Raw genomic sequence first — 10,845 nt, forward strand, 5'->3', positions numbered from 1 at the left:
AAATGTGCAATGTTTAAACTCGTTAAACTTGCACCGATCTGGAAATTCAATGATTTGTTTGAAGAATTAACAAGCTGTGTTGAGATATGGTTTAGCAATACCAGAGAAATGCATGTGCTTAAATATAGAGTAGGAGGTTTAGTCTGTGGCTGTATCTGTTACAGCGTTCAGGATGTGCACAGGGCTTGGCTTACCCTTTTTCTGTGGTCACACTTTTTTTTTTTTTGTTTTTTGGAGTCGCTGAGCTGGAGCAGGAAGTCAGATGTATTATTCACAGGTCTGTCAGCATGAGAAGTGAGTGACTGCGCCTGAGAATTTTTTTTTTCTTTCGTTTTGCTGTGTTTGTGGTGGGTGTGTATGTGCCATTGCATGCTGCTGTTACATGACTTTTGGGCCGTAACTGTGTGTTTTGTTTTGCTTAGTTTCATTTTGTTTAGACTCAATATCAATGCTGACCTGTTCTTACCATCTGTCAATGGTGCTCGAGTGGAAGCTCTCACACCTCCACTTTTCTGTCCTCCAGCTGTCTGACTCAGTGGCTTGTTCTTCCTTCCTTTGTTTGCGGACAGTTTGATAATGGTTACAAGTCTCACGGCTTCTGTGCTGTTCTGCATTTATGTCTCATGTCAGTGTCACTGAAATTAAAATGTTACTCACTCACAGATGCTAGATTACCTGACTATAAAAGGAGCCCTTTGCAGCCTGTGATGTCATGATAAACTACAAGGAAAGTATAGTTTCAGAAGACTCTGGTCACTTATGTAACTGCCTCTTGGATGTAGTGTGTAATCTTCAGATTATTACTCCACTCAGGAAGAGGTTTTAATCCAGTCAGTTCAGTTCAGTGCAGAGCAAACCAGGCTGAAGCTAACAGTAGGTTGACCTATCACAGACTGTCAAACTGCACTTTGCCATTACAGATATATGGTTGTGCAAGATGCTGTTCTGTCTCATAGCAAAGTCAAAATGTTTAAATGCATCAGTGGCTGAAGTAAGGCCGCCATTCAAGAATGTTACTTCCTGTGTCAACAGGAAGGTTTTAAGACAAGTATTGAAAGATATATTTTCATGTCTGCAGCTGATGTTACTGTTAATGTGTTACTGTTTCTCTGATCAGTCAAAACTTAATTGACTCTACCTTTAAGTTCAGGTTAAAGGAGGCTATGTTGTACTTAGCACAATGCCAGACAGAGCTGGTCTGTGTCTTTTGTCTTCTTGTTCCTTGTTGTTAAAGACATGATTTCTTTGCTCTGTGTTTCAGATTCTTGTACAGTGAAATTGCAGACCCTCCTTTCTCTTTCCAGTTCCAGACCCTGCTCTATGGCCTTAAGGTACGGCACATGGGTTAAGTGGGTTGTGTTCCACTGTGGGTTAATTTTTGTAGAGAAACTCCAAGATAAGTAGTGTGGGAATGAACAGGGTGTTGGATTAATCTCTTTGCTTGTTTTGCTGAATTCTGAAAGAAGCAAAGCAAAGTTTTAAGTCTATTGCTGGCATTTAGTTCTCTTGCCTCGGCCTGGAAACACTTGTGTTCTGCCACTAAACGTTGTCCATGCTGCAGCTGTAAGGTTTAAAATGCCTCATTCTACTCAATCTCATGTTATACAGTAACTCCATATAGGCTAATAGTGAAATAGTGTGGCTTACACCCTTGTCTGAACAAAACAGCTGTCATTACTCATTATTCTCAGTTTTTATTTAAAAACAAACAAACAAAAAAATAAATGAATGAAGAAGACAATCAGATGATGAACTTAACAAATATTCTGTTGTAGATCGCAAAAGCTTGTGTCAGAAGGAAAGAAATGAGTGTGTTCATATCATGATGAATAGCATGTGCTGCTACTGATTCGATAGAATTTAAAATAAAACAACAAAAAAAACTGTAGGTGATTAACATTCACATTATCATGTTTTTCAACCTAGTCAGCTCAGCTGTCCCTCTCTCAAATGTGCCAACGCCACAACACGTAACAGCAGCAGATAGAGCTGTTAGTGGCAGCTGGTGCTGAGGGAACTTACAGTCAAATCTACAAGTGTACCGACAGAAAACGCATATTTATAAAATCACTACCGTACAGTTGAACATCATAGCACAGGTAGAATGTCTTGTACCATGTTGCATTGTGCTAATTATACTGTTAACCTTTCTTTATGTTTCTATTTTTGGCAGTATCGGTTTTAGACTAAGCAATCAGTTAGACAATCATTAATCAGAAAATAACCGTTTGATGAATCTGCAGTGAAAACAACTCTTAGGCGCAGCTCTAGTTCTGCTCAACACCCTTGAAAAATGAGGATAAAAAGGACTGTGGTTAAGTCAATGTTGCTTGAGCAAGAGTCTGTAAATGTCAAGAAGTTGCATTACACTGGTGTGTTCCTCTAAATACTGCTTTTGGCCTCTGGGAGATGAGTGTCATTGCCGAATGATAATTGGTCAGGGAAGAAGGGAAGATTATTTTGATTCAGGGTCCGGTCAGGTCACATTCTCACATTCCTGCGTAGTGACAACCAAGTTCTCTGTGGGTTGCCTCACGACTGTCAATCAGGACTTGGAAGAACTAGCTTTATCTCTTTGTCTGAGCGTCTGAACCTTAGAGGAAGCTTCTTTTTTTTTTTTTTTTGTTCCTGTTTGCAGGTCGACAAACTCAACTTGTGGGGCAGCCAGACATTAAAAGTCAAAGTAGATGGACGGGGTAGAAATATGTAGGGCGCACACTGAGGCTGTGAGAAGGAGAAAGTATACTGTAGACAAGAACTGAGAGCAAAAATGTGTGATCACACAGCACGGCTCTAAAACATCTGTGATTGAACATTGATTGCAGTTGTCAGACAGTGAGATTTAATTCCTTGATAGCCCCTTTGATCTGACGGTGTTTAAACCGTACTGACTGTAAACCCTGAGAACAGAGCAAGACGTATCACACTACCTATAAAGAACTCTGCGTGCAGAAGTCTGAGTGGCACTGTTCCCATGTTGAATTTAGACACATGTATGCGTCTCTCGTAAGGTGGTGTGTTTGCTGTGTTGCACACTGGTATACACACACATGCACACTGTTTCCAGTACATGAACACATTTCATTTGGGTTTTTTTATGACAGAATTTACAGCCAAACTAACTTAAAAAGCCTGACTAAGGGAATCTAATCTTACCTAAAGTTAAAGGGTATATTCATGTAAACTGTGAAGACATTATTCATATATAAAGTTGCACCAAGGAAAAGGCACAGACACATGTGCAAAAATGTAATTTTATGGTTTCACAATTTCAGGTTACACATGCGAAACCTGCACAGGATGGTAGGATAGCAGCTTTGAAAGTGTGGTGACTGTTTTCACCATTAGGGGGCAGTGCAACATTGTTTTGATATTCATCTTACCTGACACGGTCCTGGGACTGTTTACTGACATCCAGTGGTGGCGTAGCAGTTCAGAATCATGCACGCCCAGAGCGATCAAAATAACTGTAGTCGACTAAATGTTGACAGTGCACAGACCAGCCCCCCAGCTGACTGCACAACAGACTCTGACTTCTGGGCCCCAGCCCATGAGTTTTCCTGTTTTCTCCTGCGTGAAAGCAGAACAAGGCAGAGGCGGGTGGGACCCAGAATGCCATAGAAACGCTCCACATTGTTCCCAGAGCTTCCTCTTCCACATTCCTGGGTTGATAGGGATCTGGGCCTCCTGTGCAGGGGTATTGTTCTAAGTCAGCAGCACCACAGACCTGGCCCCAGCAAACCACAGCTGCCTTCACCGACCATTGTGGTGCTCAGGCCTAGTGATGGCTATCTTTACCTCATCAGTTCTCTCTCTCTCTCTCTCTCTCTCTCTCTCTCTCTCTCTCTCTCTCTCTGACTCATTTAGTGATTCTTACCAGGATCTGCTGCCTCAGCCTCTCTGCATCTTTGCTTGGGCCTCAGTCTTGCACTATCCCAACAAATGTCCTTTCTTGCAACTTAAAGCATATTCTTTTCTCTTCATCCCGATGGATAAGGTTTTTTTTTTTTAATGTCTTTACCAACATAATAATAGTTTTTAATATTGTTTATAATATGTTTTTCATCCTGTCAGGAGTTCTGATTATAACTAGAAGTTAGGAATATCATTAGAGGTCAGACAATCACATGGGTTCTCTGTAAGATCTTGGCATTTATAATAATAATAATAATAATAATAATAATAATAATAATAATAATAGATGATACTTCATTTCCAGCAGCGTTGTGGAAGTGACTGAATACTCAAAGGACTAAATCCAACGCTGAACACAGTACACAATACACATTAAATCCTTTACTGTAGTAGGAGTCTGTGGTCTGCTGCTCTGTACGTCCAGTGGAACCAGAATAAATGTTCCATCAGCAATATAACTATCAAGCTAACACTGCCATCCTTTGAGCCCTGTGCTCTTGTAAGCGGGGGCTAAAAATCTCCTTTCACCCATGTTATGTTATGCTACTTTCTCTGTATTGTAAAGGTGTAAAATGGATTTAACGGTAAATGAACGCAGTTTTATGAGGAGAAAACTAAGTACATTCCATTTATCAAAACATTTGACAGCTTCGGAGTGATTTCAGCGTCGGCGAGCCAGACTCCGGCTCTAAGAAGCTTTCTGGTGGTTTGCCATGAAATCTTGCTGAGCGTTTTCCTTTTTACCTCAGCAATTTGGGGCTTGTCAGGAGATTTCAACAATTTGTTTGTGCTGCTGGATGTGTTTTCTGCCAGCTGGCCTCTAGAGGGCAGCGTTCTGGGAAAAACTGGTGCTGTATCACTTCTTTCCTCTTTGTGCTTACTCTGCAGGCCAGGCATGGTGCCGGTTTAATGTTATACAAAGGAATAGTTTAAATCAATAGATACCTGCACTGTTTTTATAGTATCTTTAGAAATCACACAAGGAAAGAAACAGAAATGGAGAGTGATGATTTTTTTTTTCTCCGTCTCCTTTATTCCCCCTCTCAGGCTCTTTACATGTATACTGAAACAATTACATCATCTCACTGACATGTTCACACGCTGCAGTGGAGGGTGTAAGCACTTCCCTCATAAGTTTCTGACCACACTAACTGGTCTTACACTGGTAGACTGGTGCGTTTTTGCCATAGTTTCTTAACCCAAGAAGTCATTTTCTGGTGGTTACTTGAGCACGAGAACAAGCCTCAAAAATAAACTGATTATAGTTCTTTGAGATCTTATTCAATTATGTGTTGAATATAGTTACTGCAAAGCACCATGTTATCCTCCTCACAGTAACTATTATAACAAACACTTGAATGGCTTTAGATATATGTGAGAAACACATCTCACATTGAGAGATTGGCTCTAGAATACCAGACGCTGCATTATGAAGGTTTCTTTAATGAGCTGTCTCTGTAGTGGAGTAGGTATCACGTCTCTCCTGTCGCTCCACACCCTGCGTGGATACGTTTAAAATAATGTTTGAGCTTACATTGTTTTTACTGTGACACTCACACAACTGAAGCATAAAGTGTCTGTGTCTCATTTAACAACCTCACCACAGTCTTTGTCTTTAGGATAAAACTCTTCTTCGCTCTTTGAGACATGAGTCATGTTTTGACTGTCGTGCAAAAAGTTAAAAACCCCAAAACAATTCCCTACTTGGACCATTTTTGCCACCTGACACATGTAAGCGCATTCATTCTCCATTTACCTCTGATTCAGTCCAGTGTCCGGAGGTTCAGCTTTCTTTGACGAGCGTATTGTTTACTTTGTGTGTTTTTTTTGTGCAACACAAACAACATGCACACACCTTGTCCTGCAGGAAATAACAGCCTAAAGTAACACTTCCAGCCCTTTTACATTACACTGAGCTGCTCTATTCAATACTAATTTATTATGGCGGGTATTGTTTTGATTTGTATTGTATTGCCCAGTTCTTTTATTGTGGTGCATAGTTAATGATGAGTCAGCAGAAATTGCTCATCTTAAAGGTGTTTGCACAGTTTGCTGCACACTGGTGCGACAGTCATCTTTAATTTTTTGGAGTGTTACAGCTTTGTGTTGCTGTTGAGGACCGGCTGTGTTTGTGCTTGAATGGCCCTTTTTTCAATCCCAAAGAACAGCAAACTGATGATTTCTTCAGGCAGCGAGCTTTCATGAGAGTCAGCAGCACAGCGCAGTCCCTCTTACTCCTCAGCGAGGGATATTTGGAAGGGTTTGAGTTTGCTGCAGGTACAAGCTGTGCAGCCAAGCAGAGCACAGCAGTCTGTCATCACCCCGTTTCACAGACCCCATCACTTTACTCACTCCTGCTTCTCCTCGTCATAGCTCAGCACAGTCCGGCAGAAGTGAAAGCTAAGGGAGGGGCGCTCTTGCTGTAAGAGTAAGTTAGTAAGAAAACAAACAAGCATTTGTGTTTTGTGTATGAATGCTAACAAGAAGCAGCATTCTGACTACGATAAGGACTATCAGTGAATGCAGACATGCAAGTGTAGTCATCTCGGCGTTTTCCTACTTCTTATAGTATCTGTCAATCTGCTTCCTCCTCCCTCGGTCTCTTGAACTGGTGAGCAGCACAAGCCAGCAGGGTGTGGCTGGTGTCGTCTCTGTTGTGATTGGCTGGTGGCCCAGGCTTGTGTTATCTCCTGTGGAACATGTTCTAGTCCCACCCCAGATAGTGCCAGGCACTCAAACATAGCCCTGCCCACTCACAGTTACATCACGACCCATGAAAAGTGCCATGTCTGTTTGCTTTCTGGGCTCACTGTGAGCAGACAGGTAATGTCGCAGCGCAGGAGGTTTCTCACTCTGTCACGCTGGCTAGCTCCAGTAAACAACTTCTCCTCTACTAGTTGGTCCAGACAAACAGCTTCACAGAGCCTGACGGGCAGTGTCTCTTCTGGTGTGTAGGGGCAGATCTCATGGCCCACACATACAGGCTCTGACAGTGACTGTGTTACTGCTGCATGTAGGTATCAGCTGGGACGGTACCCTGTCTGCATGCTTGTCTGTAAATGTGGCAGATGTGGCAGACGGACAGTTTGTATGGGAGAATGTTATGGCACAGGCTATTGGACTACACACCCGAGTGAAAGACAGAAAAAGTCTCGTTGAACATGGAGTTTCTGAAGAGCCTGGTCCCAGCTGTCATCTCCGGGGACGGGCCCTCTGAACATGGGGGAGCCTTGCCCAGGGACACGGGTCCTCGGCTCCTTCGCATGAAACGACTGGGCCTGCTAGCCATGGGCCAGACCATTGAAGAAGATCCGGTTCATCCGGTGTTAGAGGTAGATCCGGGGATTGGCTCCTCCAGGCCTGCCCGCAGTAACCGATCCCGCCTCAAAGGTACAACTGACTCAAATTCACATTGATGCAGCAGCTATCTATCCTGATTTTGTCTTAATCCTTTTCTGCTAATCAACTAGGCCGCTTTAGCAGAATTTAGATTTCTGGTTAAGTTTCTGCTGAGCTTTATTAACATGTAATCAAAGGTTGGCTTTACACCCATCTCATTCCCACCCCCTGTACGCACAAATTACACTGTACGCACCGTGTACATTCAGAATTGTCATTGTGATCGATTGATGATACCATCATTGGGTGGGTTTGATGCTCATCTGTGCTCTCAGCACACAACCAAATCTCAACTGTGGGTACGTCAGAGAGACACGTCTGTTCTCATAGTATATGCAAACACACATGGACAAGCTGCAGAACAGTGGAGACTGACTACAATACAGTACAGTTAGATAATTAATTATACACTACATGATTAAGATTTTTTATGTATTGAGCATTTCCGCAACACGAACTTCCCTTACAGCACACAGAGTGATGCTTTTGTCAGGAGAAAGAACAAAGCCTGTTTGCATCAGATAATGTGAGACAGGAGTCAACACTGATAAATTGAAGTTAAAGCAATCTAGAGGTGGAGTGGTTTGCACTGATAAACATCATGTTCTTTATTCAGCTTAGTTAGCCATCCAAAATGTGACCTCACAGCAGTATTTAACAGGAGCGACCAGACAGAGCTGAGCGGCAGCTGGTGCTGCAGGATACCTGTGTCAGATGTGTGAAGGGTCCAACAACACTTACACTGGCTGCAGGAACCAGAGCTAAGGCGAGGTCACAGCCTGTTTCTGTTCTAAAGGTGAATTCATTCCCAAAGCAGAGTTTCATAAATACATTCTGCCCAGTGCTCCCAGTAAACCCATTAGCTTCAGGCTGTTTTCAGCACAACAAGCTCTGCTTAAAGCATCACTTAAATCAACCGTCTCAGCACCAAACGGCACAAAGTTAGTGAACATGCATGAAAACTTAAAGACCAAGACACAGTTAAAAAGACAGTAGATTTGATGCTGGATGTGAAAACACAGTTGTTTGCTGAAACATTAACAACTTTATATGTTAATAATCTATCATGGCTGTGTGTTTGAGTTCGTCAGGCAGAGTGGCCCCGAAGAATAAAATGAATGCAGCTTTAACTTGACATCAAGCAACCTCTGCTCTGTGTTTAAAGTTCTTTTTTTTTTTTTCAGATTAAATTATCTTCAGATTAATTCAATTTTACATTTCAAATCAGTTCCATATTATTATCAGAGTTGGGTAGTGATGTTACGGTTTAAAAGCGTTATGGGAAAGCTGAGATGCAGGTTCTGTTTTCGTAAAGCTCAGCCGCTCCACTGGCTAACCGATAAAAAGTATAAATAAAATAAATTTTAGCTCACACTCAGTATCTGCAGATAATCTGTATTTAGGCAAAAACAAATGCGATCTGGACCTGCTAACTGTGACAGCAGTGTTGCTCCTGAAGCAAGAGTTGTGCTGACAATCCTCTGATGTAAGTCTACTGTTGTGTCTATGGATACAGTAGTTAAAGGTTTATTAGATGCGTGTACACATACAAATTATGTGTGCGTGCAGGACGGCCAGTTTGCAGCAGCAGTGGGGTGATGACTCGTCGTCAGTATCTCTGTGTATTTTGGCTTTTTTTTTTTTTTTTTTTTTTTTGCAGGGCTACCTGTCAGAGCACGCTTGCTCCCTGTTTGCTCATGGCTAAAGCATGACTCAGCTCTCACTTCTGCTGCACTCACCTAGCCTGTTAGCCTCTCAGAATAGGACTTGTCAGCTAACCGAACTAACCCACAATAACACTGGTAGATGTTTTTGGTGAGCTGTGAGGACAAAATATATATATTTTTAAGCTCCTCATATGATGCGTTCAGCTAAGAGTGACGGTGATATGTTGATATTCACATTAAAAGACAGTGAGATAACTGGATTGGGCAAATTGTTTTTCAAATCTTTTCTTTCTTTCTTTCTTTCTTTCTTTCTTTCCAACTAGGAAACATCCGTCATATTAGAAAAGTCTCCTTTTTACATCATGCTGGTCGTGTCAGGGGTCACAATGGTGAGTTATGTGATGAAAGAGGTGATGTGATTACTACAGTAGTTGAGGTAAGGAGAAGCATATAGAGGTGGTACAGTGGTGTATTTGTACTGAGATAATTTGCCCTGTGTTTTAAATGAGAGCAGAGTACCACTCCCTTGTTGCAGAACTGGCATAGCCTGAGTTGGTTTTTAAGGTGGTGCTGCTCTTTTCTTTCTGTGCACACAGTGACATCAGCAAGTTGCTGGATGTACAGCCGGGTTTTCTTGGGAAGGGTTTGATTGGGGACAGTATTTGGTTAATGGGTGTAGCAGGCTTCCTGTTTGTGATTTGGGAGTGTTTGGAGCATGTGACTGAACATGACTGGTGCGCTGGCGGGTTGCGCTCCTTCTTAACGGCAAATGTGTGTGTGATTTCTGTCTGCAGGGTGTGTATCCAGACAGGCCTGACGAACATATTCATCTGCTTTCTTAAATGGTTATCAGCCAACTGTGGTGCAACAAACCTCGTAATGGTGCAGCTGACTGTGCACTTAGTGGGAATATGGTGTCATAACTGTGAAGACAAATGCCGTGAATCACTGTTAGTGCTTTTTATTTTTTTTCTCCATCCGGCTCTCTCAATAAATGCTCCTCCACAGTGAACAACTTGAGGACAGCTCATTTGAAGAAGTGCTATGAGTAATGAGCTGACCTTTTTGTACCTGCGTTAAGAGGAGTTTTAATTCAGATTTGCACAATGTTCTGCTCTGTCATTCCATGGAGAGTCTAAAGCGTCTGACCCGAGAATGAGTCTTCGCTGAAATTAGTTACCTCTCTTGATTTGCCAGGCAAATCTGAGGAGTGACTTTGCTCAGTCTCAGCATGACCAGAGGAAAAAAAAGTTCTCTCATTGGGTTTGAATGAGTCTGTGCTTTGTGCAGGGAGTTATTTATAAAAGTGTGTGATTATTCAGTCCTGCAGCCAGAGAGCATTATACCATGCAAGTTGGCCTAGTCTTTTTTTTTTTTGTGAAAAGGTTTAAAACCCTTGTCTAAATGTGCAGATTTGGTGTCCTGATAATTATTTGCAGGAGGTATGAAATAGCTTGTTTCTGACTCAAGGGAGCGCTTCAAAGTGAGGAGCTGTGCAGGTCGAGTTGTGCTGCATACCCAGACTGCTGTGATGGATCTAAATGGCGTGTCCTCTGCAGCCCAGGCACCACCGGGGAGGTCAGGGATTGAATTACAGCTCCTATCGATTATTGTTCCCACCACTGCCCTTCAGAGAGGCCAGAACAGGAAATGCATCCTCCACCCTGTGGGCTCCTGGGAGGAACAGCTCCCCGATACCGTCTGCAGTAAGGATGGCTAACTGTCAGTCACAGCTCCCACTTTGTGAATGGAGCTACTATAACTCACCAGGGTCGTGCATTTAGTTGGGATTATTTGATCAGTGAGCTCTTCTTTCCAGGAAGTCGAGTCATAATGTTGTTTATTTGAAGTCCTCAACTTACGT

At 42.4% G+C, this 10,845-nt stretch overlaps 1 protein-coding gene across 6 annotated transcripts in view; it reads left to right on the plus strand.

Annotated features, from left to right (window-relative positions):
• Window positions 1–10,845, plus strand: part of fryl (FRY like transcription coactivator) — a 69,308-nt gene that overhangs the window by 3,569 nt on the left and 54,894 nt on the right. For 5 of the 6 annotated variants that reach the window (XR_002665301.1, XM_022751501.1, XM_022751502.1 and 2 more), the window contains exons 1-2: window positions 6,700–7,305; window positions 9,305–9,370. Coding sequence is in view for 4 of the 6 variants with exons in the window: in XM_022751501.1 (XP_022607222.1) it covers window positions 7,077–7,305; window positions 9,305–9,370 (295 nt within the window). In the remaining 2 variants the exon portion in view is untranslated. Of the gene's footprint in view, window positions 1–1,261; window positions 1,332–6,699; window positions 7,306–9,304; window positions 9,371–10,845 lie in introns of those variants that run through there. The other variant, XM_022751507.1, reaches the window with a different exon arrangement.

The sequence above is a fragment of the Seriola dumerili genome, unplaced genomic scaffold (genome assembly GCF_002260705.1).
Source record: "Seriola dumerili isolate Sdu_G_001 unplaced genomic scaffold, Sdu_1.0 BDQW01000155.1, whole genome shotgun sequence".
Lineage (NCBI taxonomy): Eukaryota > Metazoa > Chordata > Actinopteri > Carangiformes > Carangidae > Seriola > Seriola dumerili.